This window comes from Balaenoptera ricei, chromosome 11 (assembly GCF_028023285.1).
Source record: "Balaenoptera ricei isolate mBalRic1 chromosome 11, mBalRic1.hap2, whole genome shotgun sequence".
In the NCBI taxonomy this organism is placed as follows: Eukaryota; Metazoa; Chordata; class Mammalia; order Artiodactyla; family Balaenopteridae; genus Balaenoptera; species Balaenoptera ricei.
This window is the reverse complement of record NC_082649.1, coordinates 42440875-42460644: the sequence shown is the minus strand read 5'-3', so window position 1 is coordinate 42460644 and position 19770 is coordinate 42440875. Positions and strand designations below refer to the sequence as shown.

The 19770-nt window shown below is 38.1% G+C and overlaps 1 protein-coding gene across 11 annotated transcripts in view; it reads right to left on the bottom strand.

The window, feature by feature from the left end:
* Positions 1-7757: 7757 nt before the first annotated feature.
* The window catches only part of MLIP (muscular LMNA interacting protein), a 282530-nt gene continuing 270517 nt past the window's right edge, over positions 7758-19770 (bottom strand). For all 11 annotated transcript variants that reach the window (XM_059938984.1, XM_059938985.1, XM_059938990.1 and 8 more), the window contains one exon: positions 7758-9516. In XM_059938984.1, the coding sequence (XP_059794967.1) occupies positions 9511-9516 (6 nt within the window). In that variant the 3' untranslated portion in view covers positions 7758-9510. The remainder of the gene's footprint in view (positions 9517-19770) is intronic.

The following is a 19770-nucleotide window of genomic DNA, read 5'->3' as shown; positions in this document are numbered from 1 at the left end:
GGGAAAGGGCTGAGCCTAAGGCAGGGCCAGTGTGTCCCCAAATAGAGGACGAGTCCATGCTGGCAGGGGAAGGGCCCTGGATCTGAGGTCAGAGGGCACAGTCCTCAAACCAGCCACTTCAAGTATAAAGCCAGTTATCAAAACACAGCTCAGAGCCTCCAGAGGTCCTCAGCCTTAATGAAATAGTCATGTTCAACTGTTGTTCGGTTCTGAGAATAGTCTAATGTTCTTATTTTAGGGAAAACAATTGGACAGAAGATTTCAGTTCACCAAGGCTGATCTCCTCCCCAACACAGGGACTGTGGCCATATGGTGTTATAGTCTTTCAATCCCCTCCTGTGATGGAGCCTTTTTACCCCTCTTTTCTGAAACTTTTTTAATTAAAATTTTTAACCTTTTTTTTTAAATTGAAGTATACTTGATTTACAATGTTTCAGATGTACAGCAAAGTATACATATACATTTTTTTTCAGTTTATTTTCCATTATAGGTTACTACAAGATATTGAATGTAGCTCCCTGTGCTTTACAATAGGACCTTGTTGACTATCTATTTTATATATAGTAGAGTGTATCCGTTAATCCCAATCCCCTAATTTATCTCTCCCCTCCCCACCTTTCCCCTTTGGTAACCATAAGTTTGTTTTCTATGTCTGTGAGTCTGTTTCTGTTTTGTACATAAGTTCATTTGTATCATTTTTTTAGATTACACATATAAGTGATATCATATGATATTTGTCTTTGTCTGGCTTACTTCACTTAGTATGATAATATCTAAGTCCATCCTTGTTGCTGCAAATGGAATTATTTCATTCTTTTTATGGCTGAGTAGTATTCCACTTTGTGTATGTACCACATCTTTATCCATTCATCTGTCAATGGACACTTAGGTTGCTTCCATGTCTTGGCTATTGTGAATAGTACTGCTTTGAAACTTTTAATAATACAATGATACATGAAACCGTGAATGCCCTTGCACTGGCACTAACTCAGCCCTCCAGTTCCACACTGAGTAAGCCAGAACGTAGTTTAGTTTCAATTCAGGTTGATTCATAGCCTTCAGCTCATTCTCCCAAATTTTTTGACTTGGTATGTAATTCAGTTAAAATGAGAGACAGAGAGGTAGAATGAGAGACTGTCATTTGTTGCAAGTTCAGGTTATTCCAGGTTCACTTTGGATGCAAATGTTTGGTTTTAGCTTTGGTTTGGTTTTGCTTTTCTAATGTCACTCGTCCTTAAATAGGTTCTGCAAAGAAAGGGCTGAAGTTTAAATACCAGGAAGACTCAGAAACCCTTTCCATGGTTCCTAGAATGCACCCTTCTCATCTGTGCCCCCAATGCCTTTACACCTGCAGTGCCCTCTCTGCTAATCCATCCATCCTCCTTGGCCTTGGTGGACCATACTTCATCCTTCAGTCTCAGCCTCACCTCCATTCCTCAGTGAAACCACACCCCATTCCACTGCTAAGCACTCCATGGTAACTTCTGTCTTTCTGCAAGTCTGCAAGCAACCGGAGAGTCCAGAGGGAATTGCAGCCCAGCTCGGCACACTGTTTGGCACAGAGCAGAGGCTCGACAACAAAAAAAAATGTAAAATAATAGAATGAATCAATTGATTAATAAACCCCAAACCCATCCTCCTTGAAAGCTGCTTTTGCTACCTTAGTTAGCCAGAAATCTTTCCTTCGGTGAAGAATATTTGACCCCAAGGAGGTCTAGTAATGATGTGAGTTTAGTCATGTTAATTAACATCTTTGTGCCTCAGTTTTCTCATCTGTAAAATGAAAATAACAATAGTAAATGATGACATAATACAAATAAAGAAGTTACAGTAATTCTTGGGGTATAATAAGATCATTTAATTTGAACTATTCTTATTATTGTGAAGGTAGTACTATATCGATGGATGATTATATGGGTGATATACTTAGGGTGGGTGGATTATGGATTGTGAAACAGCAGCACACCACCCAGCTCTTTTATCATTCTCAGCAGGCCCCAGGCATCTAGATTATTCCAGTTCCCATACATTCTCCAAGAGATTTGAAACAGAAATCAGTCCTTTGAGTAGCCCCACAAAAGTCAGAATGTTGGCTATAGGTCCAGTATTCTCTTTCCATCTCCAGGGAGAAGCCAGGAGTTGAGAGTTTCCTTCTCAACAACGTGGCACTACCCCAAGGGTAAAGATTGTTATAAGTAGGAGACATGAATTTTCCTACTGGCTTTGATGCACCCGGTTTTGTGCTTGCCTGGAGTGCGGGAGCCTCTTAACTGGCTTCTGTATCTCTCACAAAGAGAACTGGTCCCTGTATTGTTATTGAATCGGTGTCTCCATGGCAGGAAGGAGGAAATAGGGCTTCCTACTGTAACAGAGAGAGACCATATGAGGCCTTCCAAAATAGACCCCCATGTCCTCTGTCTGCCTTTTGTCTGTAGGAAAACTTTAGTCAAAGAATCAGTTTAATCAGAGAAGTGAGAAAAGGCAGAAAGAAAGGAAAACAGTCAAGCAAGACAAAATAATAATACTTTAGCCATTAAACAAAGTCAAGGACCTTCAGTTCCTCCTCAAGGACTATAGATAATATTCTGAGCCATGTCTTTTGAGCTGTTTTGCAGATACTGAACCCGCAACCAGGTGGAAGAAGTTAACTGTGTGCTGCTCACAAGCACGTAGACCCCAGACCGGTTGGAACCAGAAGGCTGATGATGCTGACTCCCGATTACCTCACCACCAACCAATCAGAAGAATGTCCACGAGCTGATCACACACCTCACAAACACCCTGGCTCATCCTGTCTTTATAAATCTTTCCCTGAAAGCCTTCAGAGAGTTTGGGTCTTTTAAGCACTAGCTGCCTGGACTCTGCTTGGCGCCTGCAATAAAGCTATTCTTTTCTAATTCGCCCAGAACTCTGTCTCCGAGATTCAATTTGGCGTCGGTGCACAGAGGCTGGGTTTTGGCATCGCCACTCCGCCATCTTGCTGACTTCCCCCCACCCCATTGCGTCTCTTTCTAAGAGCTAAGTAATTCTTACTAGAAGACCCTGAGCAGATTCCCTCTTAAATTTCATGGACCAGAATTAAGTCTCTTCTTACACCATCAATGACAGTGGGTTCCAATGGCACTAGGAACTAGGACAAGTAAGTTTTAATTTTAGAAGCAAAATATTGGGAGAACTTTTCTGCAGAAAAACAAATAGTGGTTTTGAGAAATTGGGAGGAAGGAAAGATGCAGTAGAACACAAAAGGTGTCAACATTTCAGGAAGACTACGTTTTGTGAAGCCTGTACCTATATAAGCAATTTGAGTCAGCAGAAATCAGCCTGTCAGCACCAGGTAGAGGTCCAATCTTGCATGATTCTGGGAAAGAAATAACACATAGGGCAGCCAGAATGATCCATTCACCAGACCAATTTCCTAAAACTGGGGCCTGGCTGCAGAACCATGGGACAACCCTCTAGGCATAAATCTCTATGAATCTTAGAGGACCTAGCTGCCCCAAGTATAATGTAGATGGTTGAGATACCCTGAATGGGACATGCAGGGTCTAGCTAGAGCCCATGATGTTTCCTACCCAAACTCAGGATGCCCCATTTGGGTGGTGTTGTTGACCTGTACTCATTCCAGCAACTAAAGAGGGGTCCAGACATTTTTGAAGAAAGCACTTCAAAACTCAGCCACCCCTAAACTGCAGATTCCAGAGCATCAGCCCCAGTTGCCCAGGGATAAGGGGAGTACAGGGGATCTGGGTTGATTTAGACAATCAGAGAGAACGGTCCTTGGGGAGGAGGAATAAGAGCACAGAGGAAAGTGTTGTCGAAGAGCTAACTTGCAATACATCAGGGCAGGAGTCATAACAGGTTTCATCTTGAACGTGAACTACAGCCATTGGATTATGGCTGCCTGGACCTCTGAGTGGGAGATTCTGAACCCAAACGTAGACTCCGTAGCTCAAGACCATGATCAGGAAAAGATTCTTCATGAGTACTGGATGGGGGTTGGGGAAACTGATGTCAGATGTTTTCCACTCTGGCTGAGAAGAGTTGTCTCAACCCCTTACACCTTAGATCTCTATAAAAGCTTACATAAACCATCATATTGGTACTCATTGGTTTGTATTGAAATGTTCAGGAGGAAGTTTAGATTATTCTAGGGCCACCAGAATGGAAAAAAAAGAATGCTTATAACTCAGCTGCTAGTGATGAAGTACAGTGCATCTATTAGTGTGTGTATAGGTATGTGAGGGAGAGAATGTGTGTGTGTGTGAGTGTGCATGTGCGTGTGTGTGTGTGTGTTGTGATGTAAGTTTGTAAGTTGAGAAGCGCTCAGAAACTGGAGAATTGCGATTGGATTAAAAATGAAAGATTGATTTGCACCCCATCTGCTTTGGTTCCCTGCCTACCCTACTCCCATCCCCGAATCTGGTGATAGTGCTAACAGGCTGTGACACTGCTAATGCCAAGGGCCTAAGATGTTGGCTTAATCAGCTTTCCTGTCCTGAGAGCTGACTAGGAAGTGTCTGCCAGAAGAACCTTCACTGAAGTTGTGTGTGGACTGGCCCTGACAGCCAAGGACACTCTTCTCAGGAAATATTTGAAACTCACTCCCCAGGGCAATTCAACAAAGCATAACCTTATCAGGTGTACAAAGCATATTTTCTTAGTTAAATTCTGTCTCCAGGCATATATGGGAGTAGGATGCAAGCTGAAAGGACTATTCAGTCAGCTGCAGGTTTCCATTTATATTTCCTATTAATTGTAGAGATAAATCACTTACTACTCAGGAAACGGCCTGACATGAAATACTGGTAATAAGCCTAAAAAGGTATCTTATAAAACAAACGTGACTTTGGGTTTCACAACTGACAGGCAACCTCAGCTTTGGATATTCTGCTCCATTTAAATCTTCTAAAGGAAGCACACCTCTCACATAGCCAGTCAATAGAAACAGAAAAGTTTTTTGGGCGTTTTTCCAGATAATCAAGTGCATTATTTTTAACATCTTTATTGGCGTATAATTGCTTTACAATGGTGTGTTAGTTTCTGCTGTATAACAAAGTGAATCAGCTATTCACATACACATATCCCCATATCCCCTCCCTCTTGCATCTCCCTCCCACCCTCCCTATCCCACCCCTCTAGGTGGACATAAAGCACGGAGCTCACTCCCTGTGCTATGCGGCTGCTTCCCACTAGCTATCTATTTTACATTTGGTAGTGTATATATGTCCATGCCACTCTCCCACTTTGTCCCACAGCACTTTTCACTGTTTCTCCCCATACTCTGAGACAGAGTGAAAAGCACAGGTCCCCTTCACCATAGCTTATCATTCAATTCATAACCACAAATTGAGACTCCCAAATTGTTCAAGTCTAAGGTCAAGTCTCCCCCATCCTCTTTGCTGTGTAGATTAGCCCTGGGGCTTGAGATCACAGTTGCACCAGAGACCTGAATATGGCAAATTTTCTAGCATAGAGGTCCCTAGAGTTAAGGGATCAGCCCCTCAGGGAAGCGTCAGGTCAGAGCCTAGGATGAGTTTCAAATTCAGGTTGCTAATCTGAAGGGGGCCTGGCGATGAGGGAGAACATGACAGAAGAATGTTTTTCAGTCCCATCTCCATTATTATCCAAAATTTTGCCTCTCTATTGGTACTGCCATGAAGCATGCTTTCAGCTAAATATTGCACAGGGATTTCTTTTTTTCCGTTGGGTTGAATCTTTCACTGTTTTCATTTTAGAGATTCTGTTCAGTATCAGAGTCACCATCTGTAGCCCCCTGGAAAAATTTTGTCTTTTATTTACATTATTTACTAAGCTTCCTCTGCCTGTTGTATAGTTTCATTTTTTAAAAATTTATTCCCAGAGTTTTCAGTTAAGGAAAGTCTAGACTCAGGTGCCTAAGTGATATTGAACAATTCCAAATAAATCCATTAGAAAACCTTTAAAAAAATAAAGTGTGTTCATTAAAGTATAAAATAAAGAAAAAGGATTTCTAGTCAAATATATTGAGAATAATATGTTCTAAAGCATGAGGGAAATATAATTTTATGACATACCACAGGAATATGTAGAAAGTCCCCAAAATGTAATATATATATATATTTTTTAACAAATTCAGTAATATTTCCTAATTATTATTTAATTATTCTAAGGCCTCTAGACTTGCTCTAAGCAAAACAATCTTTCCTTCTTACAAACCAAATGACCTTCCCACACAGTTTATTTACTTTCTAATAGATAAATATTATTTCAAATGTGAAAATCCAGGGCAGTCGAGTTAAAGAAAGATTTTTGTTCCTAGTCCTAATTGCAGAATTGTCTGCTTGTTTAATAAATAAACTCCTGAGAATTCCCCTTATTCCTTAAGCTTTCCATTAACTCTTCCTTCTTGTATGTTCTTCAGAGACTATAAAGAACAATATTCAAGAGACTTCCCATTTTTTCCAAATTAAAATTTCATAAGAAAATAATGAGTGCTATTAGAAATGTATCGTGAAAAGTCAAAAAACAAAACCAAAAACTTTACAAAGAAAGAAATCAGGGCTGAGTAAAGGTTGATAGTCCAGCTTTAGAATGACAACCCCAGTTTCCTTTCCTCTTGAGTTGAATCAACTGTGAGACACATTCAACCTTGTGTCCTAGAACCTGCCCCCCAGGGGGGTTGAGCTCCAGGGGGATGAGCTCCAGTCATCCACTGTAGTAACTGGCCTTCTGATGGATTCTTTACTGGTTCCTTCCCTCCCCTGACTCACTGCCTCACTCCATTACCAGGGATGCCTATGGTCACCTCCCAGGTAAACTCATCACACTAAATACTTGTCCTCAAATCTGCTTGCCACAGAACCCAAATAAAGACACAGCCTCAGCATCTGTCTATACCACACTACCTACTCCCACCTCCTTCCTCCTCACAAGAATCAGTTGTGCTCCTAAGCTGCTCAGGACACTGATGCTAGTACCAACCAACCTGAAAAGCACTCTGTTCTCCATGTTCTCCCTGCAACCAACTTGTCCATCCTGTTTTCATGGTCTCAACACTCTGATCTTTGCTGAGAAGCTGAACAGATTGGACTATGATGTTCGGATGCAGGTTGTTTTGGTAGAAATAACATAGTAGGAAAGCCAAAAGGCCTTGTGCTAGGTTTATCCATCACTACCTTATTTGACCTCAGTCAAATAATCCTTCAGATTCAAGGCTTTCATCGATGATATGAAAACAATAACACCTAAGTGACAACTGCACTGCGTTAGAGGGTCTAGAAGTCTCTGAGAATTGGAAAACTTAAGGTGAATAGGACACCATATTCAAACAAACTTCCTGTCTTATAAGTTGCCTTCAAAGATGCTAAAGCCTGAGGTTTCAAAGCTCATATCTCCAAGTAGAGAGATACTCAGTGACATAAGAGCCCTAACACATTGCTGGTGGGAATAAAAATGAGGACATGCAATCTAAAGAATAGCAGTCTGGGAGCATTTCATCAAATTAAGCACATACAGACTTAAACAATTCTAAACCTGGGTATATATTCCAGAGAAATTCTCACAAAGGTCCACAGGAGGTTACATGCAACAATACACATCACAGCTGTTCCTGGTAGAGGGATGCATCCTGAGAGCTCACTGTGGGGCAGGTGGGCAGGTGAGATGTGAAGACAGCACCCCAGGTAGCTGTGAGGAAACAATACACTAAGTATTTATAGAACAATGTGGATAGAGCTTAAAAACCATGTGTTAAGTGGAAAAAGAAAAGAAACAAAATGTAAACTATAATGTCATTTACTTTTATTAAATACATATGCAGAGAAAAACAGTGCACATCTTCAAAGCATATATAGGTAAAGAATATTTATCAAACACAAGAATGTGTGCTTATAGCAGAAGGGAAGATAGAAATTGTTATAAAAGTTAATCAAGCAATCATCCAATCAACAAGTACACAGAAGAGGGGGTCTTGCCCAAACTTATAATAGCAATGAACTAGGGAGTGTGATCAACTCAACCTTTTATTCTCAAAGTCAAAAAAGAATGGACAAATGATTGAATAAATGACTTGTTCTTGGAATCTGATTATCTGGATGTTAATTCTGTCTCTACCACTTACTAGCTTGATTTAACCTTTTGGAGCCTATTCTTACAAACATAAAATATGAATAATACTATTACCTGTCTCACAGGCTCATTGTGAAGGTTAAGTCAAATTCATGGTGCCTGACACATGATCAGAGCACACGGAATACTAGAGATGGTTATCAATAATCTAAAGTGATGCCTCACACAATTTAGCAGGTAGAGATTTTTGTTTGGGGGAGAAGAGAGAGCAGAAAGCTTTACTAAGGCTTCACTGCTCCTCACGCACTAATGGAGGAGATGATGAGAACTTTGTATTTCCAGATGCCAACTGATGACTGGCAATGGAGCTTTCCAAAATGGCCTGTGGAGGATGAGGAGGCCAGTGGCTCTTCTGTGGGCAACTCTCCCTGCTTTGTCCTGGGCAGGATGATGGGGGTGATGGAGCAGTGGTCTGAGGGAGCCATGGCTCAGACAGAGCTGGCTCCCAGGGGAGCATGGGTTGTGTGCAAGGGTATAGTCTCTACTGAGAGTCCTCTGCTACCAGGAGCTCACTGTCCCAGAACTATTGTGGACTCTTCCTTAGTGTGTTGTCCCAGTAGAAGGCTAGAAAAAGGAAGCCACTTAGGGAAGTTGAGCACAGGATACTGAGGATGGCAGTTGGGAAAGAAAGAGACCACGGCCAATATGGTGGGCATTGGGCCTGCTGGAGGTTGGCTCCGGGATTGTCACCAACAGTGTGGTTTGCTCTATGGTTTTGGCTGCTCCCAAGATTATGGGTACAAACTAACTCTGAAGTAGCCTTTGCAAGAATCATGTGGTGATGTTCAGAGAGACAGTGATATTAGAAACATTCCAGCAACACCACCTCAACATGACTGTCTGTCCCATCAAGCACAGAACCCAAACAGAACAGGAAAATAGCATGCATTTTGTGAAAATACCAACTTTCTCACATTCAAGAGCTCCCCCAATAAACTCCTGAAAGCAGACAGGGGTTCCTTTTTAAAAAGTTGGTGTTCTTTTTTTTTATATGAAAAAGAAATTAAACAGAAGGGGAATAAAACTTGATTCAGGGAGTAATGTGTGCATTAAATAAAACTGGTGTTGAAAAATCGTCACACCCATCCTTCTTTTTCCCTGTGATTCTTCTTTATTTGGCTTCTAAACAGAGGGGCATGTTAGTATTGCTGTCAGCTTAATAGAAGGCATTCAAGGCTCTAACAGTGGTGGGAGAAAGTGTAGGTAAATGTCTCCTATGCCAGGTATTAGTGAGTACTTCCATGTTATATGCCTGCAGGAAACTTTTTTTTAGTTCCACTGCAGCTCATAAAGGAAACACTAAGACTGAAAAAAAGTAGTAATAAAAGTTAAATCTAGCAAGTGATTAGCACCAGCACTCCAAAAAACTTCAGCCCAGTCTGGGTTTTCACTTCTGCTCCATCTTCATTGCTGCAAAATAAGAGAAAATAGTAGTCAGGTTAATGGAGATATAGAATTTTAAAAAATATGCCCCATTCATATTCAGGTATAGCATCTCATATAAAAAATGGTTTGGAGTAGGAAGTTTTTGTTTATTTTTTCCTCAGTAGCTGTTTTCTTGTTATACAGTTAATGGCAGGATAAAGACACACAGCTGTACCTTCAAATCAGACCCTGATCTCTCGAGAGCTCAGCAGAGCAGTTCTGGCCTCCTGAGAGGGGTGACCATGGCTTTGAGGGGCTGATGCCACCTTAAGGAACAGCCCTGCCATATCCCACCCACACCTCCTCACCCTTCAATCGCTTGGTTAACTTTTCCTTTAGCACTGAGTGCGTCATTCCGTAAAATGTAACCTCTAAAACATGGAGGAGGTAAAGTGAACTGGGATTGGATTAAGTCCCAGCTTTTGCAAAAGGGAACATTACAAAAGTGAGAGGCAGCAAATGAACCTCTTGCTATGGAGTACGGAGTGGAGTGGTTCCACTGATTTCTTTATCCATCAATCTCTATTTGATAGGGTTACACTGTCTGGAGCAGACAAGATAAACTTAACTTAGTGGAGATTGGTATTAGCAGATTATACCAGTCGAGAAAGAAGTATAAAAGAAAATATCAGAGAGGAGGGCAAAAGAGAAATTTAGTTCTAAAACTGTACTCTAATAGAACAATGTGACGAAATGACACCAGTGGAGGGAAATGACCATAACTTTGTATTTCCAGGTGCCGATGCATGGTTGTCAAAGGAGCATTTCATCCCAAAATGGCTGGTGGAAATTGAGGGAGGTCAGTTTCTCTTCTTTGGGCAACTCTCTCTGTTTTTTGTTTTTTTTTTAATTTTTATTGGAGTATAGTTGATTTACAATGTTGTGTTGGTTTAAGGTGTACAGCAAAGTGAATCAGTTATACATATACATATATCCACGCTTTTTTAGATTCTTTTCGCATATAAGTCATTACAGAGTAATGGGTACAGTTCCCTGTGCTACACAGTAGGTCCTTATTCATCATCTACTTTATATATAGTAGTGTGTATATGTCAATCCCCAACTCCCAATTTATCCCTCCCCCCTCCCATTTCCCCCCGGTAACCATAGGTTTGTTTTCCACATCCGAGACTCTATTTCTGTTTTGTAAATAAGTTGTTTTTTGTTTGGTTGGTTGGTTGTTGGTTGTTTTGTCCTGGGCTGGATCACAGGGTGAAGAAGCAATCGTCTGAGAGAGCTGTGGCTCAAAGTTGGCTCCAAGGTGGACATTGGGTATGTGCAATGCGTAAGGAAAGCAGACAGGAAAACTGCACGTGGCATAGCCAAGTGGCTGAGCAGGATGGTGAAACAGGACACGCCCTGCATCATGGAAGAGAAGCTGCATTTGTTAGATTAGAAGGAGGAGGTGGAGGAAAAGTTGCTAAAACAAGAAGTGGCTTCACTCCTGCACTGATTTGTTCTAGCCACAGAAAATCAACAGTCATGAAATAAGTGAGTTGTAACTTTCATCATCTGGAATTCTCTGCAGGTTTCAAATGAAAGGAGAAAAAGCCTCAATGACATCTCCTTTTCTTTCTAATAAATAAAAACTAGCATGTTTTTGATTTTCCTGAGAGTAGCAACATTTGGTAGTTACTCTCACAAAAGACTTAAAGAAATCATCTTCTTTGGCTAACCTTTATGAAGGGCTATTTATCTTACATATCAATACTAAGCACTTTACATGCATGAATGCAAATCTTAACCATAATCCTTTGATCTCATATTACAGAGAATGAAATTGAGGCTCCAAAGATTAAATATCATGCCCAAGGCCACAGAATTTGAAACTAAACCCTCGTTTGTTCAATGTTTCTTGTTTTTTTTGTTGTTGTTCATGCAGTCATTAGTTTGTTTCATCCATATTAAAACATGTATCACGTCTGGCTTATAAATGGTAAACTCTCTGTCACCAGAAGAGTTTCAACAGAAGATTTATAAGGCTATACGGGATTATAACATTCAATAAAATATTGGACTAAATGCCCTCTCAATTATCTTTCAAATGTAAGATGTTATAATTATAGGAATAATTAAATGAGATTGAAGAGGAATAAGTATCTCATCCTTTAACACCAGGCTGGCAAACTGAACACTATTTCTCAGCTCTTCCTGAACGCGATGCAAGGTCAAAGTAATGTTTGCCACCACGATTCAGCACCTGGTTTGAAATGGCATGATGCTATGACAGGTAGAGTCATGATTTTGGACCTTTTGTGGCCTTTCTACTTTCCTTTGCCAATCTGAGTATAGGTAAAGAGCTGAATAACTTGGGAAAATCAAATGTCTACATTTAAGAAAGATGGAGATCATCAATAAAATAAATAAATCATTATTTTCAGACTAGACCGCTGGCAGTGAAGGCTCAGTATTATAGCCTATCACCAGTTGAACAACAGAGTTATTTTGGATAAGAAAATATAAATAAGAAAGACCTTAAGACATTTACAAAATCATAATTTTGAAGGGAGTCACATTCCAAAATTTGTTTTGCTTAGAGTTAACTTTGGGTAATAAGTGATGTAGTTGTGAAACTTTAATCCAATATTACAGAAAGAACGTTATTAAAGAATGTGCTGTGTAAATTGACTTTTCCTTCCCTTTTAATACATAACCAACTCTGAATATTCTTATCTGCCAATTGAAAGCAGAATGATCTACATATATGTTTCTGTAAAGATGAAACCAGAGCAAATTGTCATTTCCAGAAAATGTGTATCATAATTTATTGACAGCTACATATTCATTTTTTTCTGAAAGATTTTAAATATATGTTGGACACTTACATAACTAATAACTATGGTGTAAAAATACAAGATCTAGTATCAGAATTTATTATCCATAAGCCAGAAGTGATAAGATGTTCATTAGCTAAGGTCCTGCAAAGGTAGGATGGTAGGTGGAGAATGTGGATATAATTAACTCTAGGAAAGACAATATTGAATCTGGGGTCAAAAACATTTAATATCTGGGTTACCTGAGCTCCACATAGTTATTAACGCTGATTCTATTATTTTGTTTGTTTATTTTTAAAAACTAGCACACACAGGAATGTCTGTCCTTCTATTTTCTGACTTCTGCTCAGCTTTTTACCGTGATTCACTACAATATAAAAACCAAGATTAAGGTCTTGAAAAGACTTTGAAGGAGAAACCCCCAAACTGTCAAACCCCCATGTCTCCTACAGTATTCTTAAAGGAGTCCCTAGAAAAGAAAAATCAGTGAGACTTCTTTCTTTTTAGCGGCTATTTCAGGGTCAGACTGTCTGAGATTTCAGTTCTGCCCCATGTCAGCCAGGTGTAAGGACAAAGAGAAATGTTCAAAGAGAGGCTTAATTCCCCTTGTTGAAAATAAGTGAAGAGATTTCCCTCCCTTGTTCCTAGAGCAATTTATTTTAGAAAACTTGTCTTTATAAGTACATTCTCCTCTCTTTGAAATGGTGATAAATCCTTGTGAAAACTAGATGGGCATTTTGTCAGCTTTAAGACTCAGGAAAGTCTCAAGGACTTGAGAACCATCTCCTTTGAAAGTAAACATCCGAGGGAGATAGCAGCCTTATCTCCAAGTTTCTCCTAGTTTCTGAGGGAGGGTGGGAGCCTAACTTTAGCTGACACCTGGCTCTAAGCTATAAAACTACCTCCTGTCATAAAGATATGAGAAGTTTCTTTTTCCTTTGGGTAAAGCCAATGAACTAACACAGATGCCCCCCCCCCAATTAACAGGTGATTTAGGATGAACTGTGTGTACTAAATGGTACTTGTCAAGTCCTCTTACTTGAGGATAAATTGAATTATTGTTTATCTTGAGAACATATATATAATGGGTTATACCTACTCGGCTATATGAAGGGTGAGATTTCTTCTCTCTTTGCAATCTCTTTGTGTTTGTGATAGACATCACATTCTGGTTTGAATGCTTAGTCAATAATATAAGTGTTTTCTTTCTCTACCACCTTTGTGAAGAGGACTCCTGGGTTGGCAAAAATATATTTTTTTAAATTTTATTTCCTCAACACAGGCTGTGGGCTTACAATATGGGAAGGTCATCTTGATGGGGTCCACTGCTGCTAAATCTGGTTGTCAGAATGTCCTTCTCTTTATTGTTTCCTTGCCCACCTGGATGGCTGGGCAAGGTAGCTACTCATGCAGGTATTCATATGAGGTTTCTTTATAAGACAGATTTACCCTGGCCCTCTAGCAAGTTGTCTATCAAAGCATATGAATCTTCTTTTCATCAGCAGTTAAAAATATCCAGATACCAAGTTCTTCCCTACGGTTGCAACCTTGAATGTTGCAATCCAATATTTACCAAAGCTTGATTTTGGTAAATAATATTTATGGGAAATTGCCTGAAGAGAATAGAGTGGGCCCATTCCTCTTGGTAATTTCATTTTTACCCCTAAATCAAACCAGAAAATGAGAGTTGCTTCCATGGACAAATAACTTATTTTTCTCTTTTCTGTGTTCTAATCTGGAGAATACAGATAAAGGAATGAGACACCTGTCCCATAAAATTAGAACTCGAGTCATCAATGGAGGTTCTGGAATTCAAAATAAAATGAACACAAAAACTTATATTTTTGTTTTTGTTTTGCAGTTTATATACACTGCAGGAGCAAATCAATCCTAGGCGGTCACCTTGCCAGCAGAATTGTTATCTTGGGAACACTTAAGTGTTTATTAAAAATCTGCAAAGAGGAGGAATAAGAAAACAGGAGAAGAATTTGCCTAGTATGTGTTCCATGGGCAGGTAGTGAATGATTAGCTCTCCAGTTGTGTTAATATTAAGTGGATATGAAAGGTCAGAACCAAATGCATTTAATCATGTTTGTGAAAATCAATTGACCCTCAGTTAAAAATAAAATAGGCCTAGGACTGAGTGTAGCAGGTGATGTGAAGAGTGGCAGGTTGGTTTATATCTCATCCCCAGTATGACTTTCACATTTAAACCTGTAGAGAGAGAAGTGGGTATAGAGACTGGTTGTGGATCCAAGTTGCTGAATTCACCAGATGTGATGAATACAATCAGAAATGATGGTTGCTAATAGAATTTAATTTTTTCTAAGTAACTATAATCAGAAAGCATTTATCTCAGGCAGAGAGTCTGCTTTAAATTAGATGGTGTTATATGTACACCTACTTGGAGATTACTGCATTGGTGTCAACAGTTGTTGGTGGGAATGTAAATTGGTGCAGCCCCTATGGCAAACAGTATGGAGGGTCCTCAAAAAACTAAAAATAGAGTTACCATGCAATCCAGCAATCCCATCCCTGGGCATATAGCTGGACAAAACTAATTCAAAAAGATACCTGTGCCCCTATGCTCATAGCAGCACTATTCACAATAGCCAAGACATGGAAACAACCTAAATGTCCATCAACAGAGAAATGGATAAAGAAGATGTGGTATACACACACACACACACACACACACACACACACACAATGGAATACTAGGCAGCCATAAAAAAGAATGAAATAATGCCATTTACAGCAACATGGATGGAACTAAAGATTATTATACTAAGCAAAGTAAGTCAGAAAGAGACAAACACCATATGATATCACTTATATGTGGAATCTAAAATACAACACAAATGAACATCTCTATGACACAGAAACAGACTCACAGACATAGAGAACAGACTTGTGGTTGTCAAGGGGTTGGGGGAAGGGAAGAAGGTTTGGGAGTCTGGGATTAGCAGTTGCAAACTATTATATATAGGATGGATGAACAACAAGGTCCTACTGTAGAGCACAGGGAACTATATTCAATATCCTGTGATAAACCATAATGGAAAAGAATATGAGAAAGAATATATATATGTATAGCTGAATCACTTTGCTGTACAGCAGAAATTAGCACAACATTTTAAATCAACTATACTTCAATAAAATTTAAAAAATAAATGCAAGCATACTCAAAAGAAAAGAAATATATGAAAGTGATCTTTCTTTGAAAATTGATCAACCAGCTGATCACAATGGTTAAGTCCATTGTTTAGAGGTCTCTCTTTCTTCTATGAGGGTTAATCAGTGGCCAAGCATTTTATAAAGTGCCAAATAAAATGCTAAATAAAGCATTCTTTGGAAGTACTAGCCCCCAGACCCAACTCGCACCAAATGCTATGCCTGGCCCCAGCCTAAGTATTTTCCAAACCTGTGTAGAATGTCAAAGGAAACATAAAGCATTAGGTTTTATTAACTCAATTACAGTGAATCTCTTCATAGAACAGATCTCTCAGAAGTAATCTACCATAGATTAAAGTACAGGTTAAACTTTTATGACATTAGACAGGAAGAATTTGTGACCCAAATTTTTATTAATTCAAAGCATTCCCTGGAATACCATTTCTTATGATCCTCCTGCTTTTACTTTCAAATTTTTGTTTCCAAGGTTGATTTGATTGACTTTTCTAGACTGCCAATGAAGGAGCTAGAATTTGAGGATCTCAATTCCTGTTGTACATGTAAATCACCGGTGGAGATTTTAAACCTGCATTTGCCCACCTCCAGAGATTCTTTTTTTTTTTTACACTTTTATTTTTGAGCTTAACAGTTTATTTTGATTTTGACTTTTAAAAAATACTTCTATGCATTGCTTTAAAAAAAAACAGTGCTTTTAAGAGCAACAGAGCAATAATGAGATATCTTTTTCCATTTCAATTTCTCTGATTTCTAAAGAGAATCTGAAAATTATCAAGGGACCAGTAGAGACATTTTTTGTTTTTTTTTTTTTTTTTGATTGATAGTTTTTTGTTTTATTGGAGTACAGTTGCTTTACAGTATTGTGTCAGTTTATACTGTATAGCAAAGTGAATCAGCTATACGTATACATATATCCCCTCTTTTTTGGATTTCCTTGTCATTTAGGTCACCACAGAGCACTGAGTAGAGTTCCCTGAGCTATACAGTTGGTTCTCATTAGGTATCTATTTTATACATAGTGTTAATAGTGTATATATGTCAATCCCAATCTCCCAGTTCATTCCAGCACTCCCTTCCCCTTGGTATCTATACATTTGTTCTCTATGTCTGTGTCTCTATTTCTGCTTTGTAAATAAGATCGTCTATACCAATTTTTTCAGATTCCACATATATGCATTAATATATGATATTTGTTTTTCTTTCTGACTTACTTCACTCTGTATGACAGTCTCTAGGTCTATCCATATCTCTACAAATGATCCAATTTCGTTCCTTTTTATGGCTGAGTAGTATTCCATTGTATATATGTACCACATCTTCTTTATCCATTCCTCCACTGATGGACATTTAGGTTGCTTCCATGACCTGGCTATTGTAAATAGTGCTGCAATGAACATTGGGGTGCATGTGTCTTTTTGAATTAAGGTTTTTTGTATGCCCAGTAGTGGGATTGCTGAGTCATATGGTAGTTCTATTTTAAGTTTTTTGATTTCATTTTCCTAGAGTGGAACCCTGCTCTTGGGGCTTTTAAAAAGTCCCTGGAGATTCTAAGGTTGAGCCAGAGCTGAGAACCACTGACCTAGATGAGAAGTCAAATTGTTGTTTTCAGTTAGTTGTCTTTAAATGGACTTCATAAATCATAGGACTTGTAAAAATGATGATCATATTAAATCAGATAAATCTGAGGTCTCTGTTTTTAAATGAATTACTGAGCTATTTGAAAAACTAGTGTCTACAAAGAGCAGGATCAAATGCAAGAAACAGGAGTCTGGCAGTAAGAAAGGGAGACTGCTATCTTTAGGAAATGAGAGAAAACCAAGAGGGAAATTCTCAGATCTGATCAAGGTTCTTCCATGAGTGTTTATTTGCACTGGATTTGTAACTAGCTTTACGCCTTAGTTCATATGGTCATAAGACGAGAATTGCTTTATAAAAACAGGTAGTTTTCTTGCTTGGTGCTTTATAAAAACAGGTAGTTTTCTTATTTTGTGGGTAAATAAATATCAAAAAGAGGGTTTGGGAAAAATACATGGGTAAATATTACAGTCTGATCACATATCATAAGGAATTGTAAAAAGTTGTTAAATTGCTCCCAAATGTGCCAGCGTAACTAAGAAGTAAAACCCAGCATACTAGGTGGATAAAATGGTAGTTTAATTATTTATGTTTCTTTTATTTTTTTTAGTTTGATATATATTTATTTATTTTTATTGAAGTATAGCTGATTTACAATGTGTGTTAGTTTCAGGTGTATAGCAAAGTGATTCAGCTATATATATATATATATATATATATATATATATATATATTCTTTTTCAGATTCTTTTTCATTAGAGGTTATTACAAGATATTGAATATAGTTCCCTGTGCTATACAGTAGGACCTTGTTGTTTATCTATTTTACACATAGTAGTGTGTATCTGTTAATCCCAAACTCCCAATTTGTCCCCCCTCTTTCCCCTTTGGTAACCTTGTTGGTTTTCTATACCTATGAGTCTGTTTCTGTTTTGCAAATAAGTTCATTTGTGTCAAATTTTAGATTCCACATATAACTGATATCATATGATATTTGACTTTCTCTCTATGACTTACTTCACTCAGTATGACAACCCCTAGGTCCAGCCATGTTGCTGCAAATAGCATTATTTTCTTCTTTTTTATGGCTGAGTAATATTCCATTTTGTGATGTATATGTGTGTGTGTGTGTGTGTGTGTGTGTGTGTATACATTTCTTTTAATACTAAGAGTAACTCACTATCTCTCACAATTGTTAAACTTCAAACTGTAGGGGTTTTTATGGTGTTTCTTTATATATTCTAAACATGAGAGTTGAAATCATTTTTTCACAATCTTATCCACTAGCTTAATGTTAAGTTTTATCTCTAGGATTGTGATAACTGGTGCCCAAAAAATGCAAATACTACATCTACCCTGTTCTTCTCAGCAATGGAGTCTTTCACATTACCTAAGATTCTCTTAATTCAGCATTTATTATCTGAACCAGATGCTTTTGTTATTTAAACAACCAACTGACTTTCTGTTATTGTGTAGAAACATTCTTATTTCTATCTGTAGTCTCTGTAAGCTTGAGCCAAAATTATGTTTGAAAGAGAACATTTGATTATTTTTTAACATTCATCGAAAATGTACAAAATTTATTCAAACTTTCTCCTTTTTTTGGAACTACATATTTGTCCAATTGTTTTACTATTACACAATTTGCCACCATCACAGTGAAAGAGCTGGCACATTTGACAGAGTTAATCTCCTTAATATATAAAGGGAGTTTACAACTCAATAATAAAAATATTACTAGACCAGTAGATAAATGCTTAACATGATGCAAAAGCAAAATAGACAAGAATAACCAAAAAAGACAGAATTTTTAAATGCAAATAAAAATCAAAGATAATTTCCTCTTTTAAACTGCAAATATTTTAAAGCATGATTTTAAAGGGGAAAAAGATTTAAATAGTATAGATAGAGATTTAGACAAAGATAGCTGGATAGAGGAAAGTAGATTGTTTAAGAGCATAGGCCCCAGGCAGTCATATCTGGATTCCATTCCTGACTGTACAGACACTTGTCAGCTATTTGACTTTAGGCAATAAATGGATTTCTCTTGGCCCCAGTTTCCTCATCTGTAAAATGGGAACAATAATACTTAACTTACAATGTTTTGTGAAGATTAAGTAAAATAATGCATCTAAAGTGCATAACATGGTAACATATAATAAACTCTCAATAAATTGGCAATTATAATAATTCTCAATGCTGACAGATATATAGTACACAGAAACAGGTATTATAACAAGTTTCTGGTAAGGTGAATTACTACAGCTGTTCAGCAATGCAACTTGGCTACATGTATCAAAAGTTTCCCATATGTCCATACTCATTACACCAATAATCCTTGTTTTAAAAATAATCAGAGATATGGTCAAGGATACAAATTCACCCCTATTCATAACATGCCTTTATATTTTAATGACTAAAATTATAGCAGAGAGACACATCGGTCCTGTATGATATGTTTCAAAATTTGCAGAAATAGGGATGTCACTTTATGAAATACACCCTAAATTCTGGAAAATATTCTTGGGAAAAAATTCAGATTTCATTTAGAATTTTATTTGGAATTTTATTTTCTCATTGCTCTTTTGTATTATTATTATTTTTTTCTAAACTTGGAGGCTACAAAACTGAGCAGGCCTCATTTGTGAGGGTATCTGGAATGAATGAATGAGCTCACTTTTTACCTTCTTAAAGATAA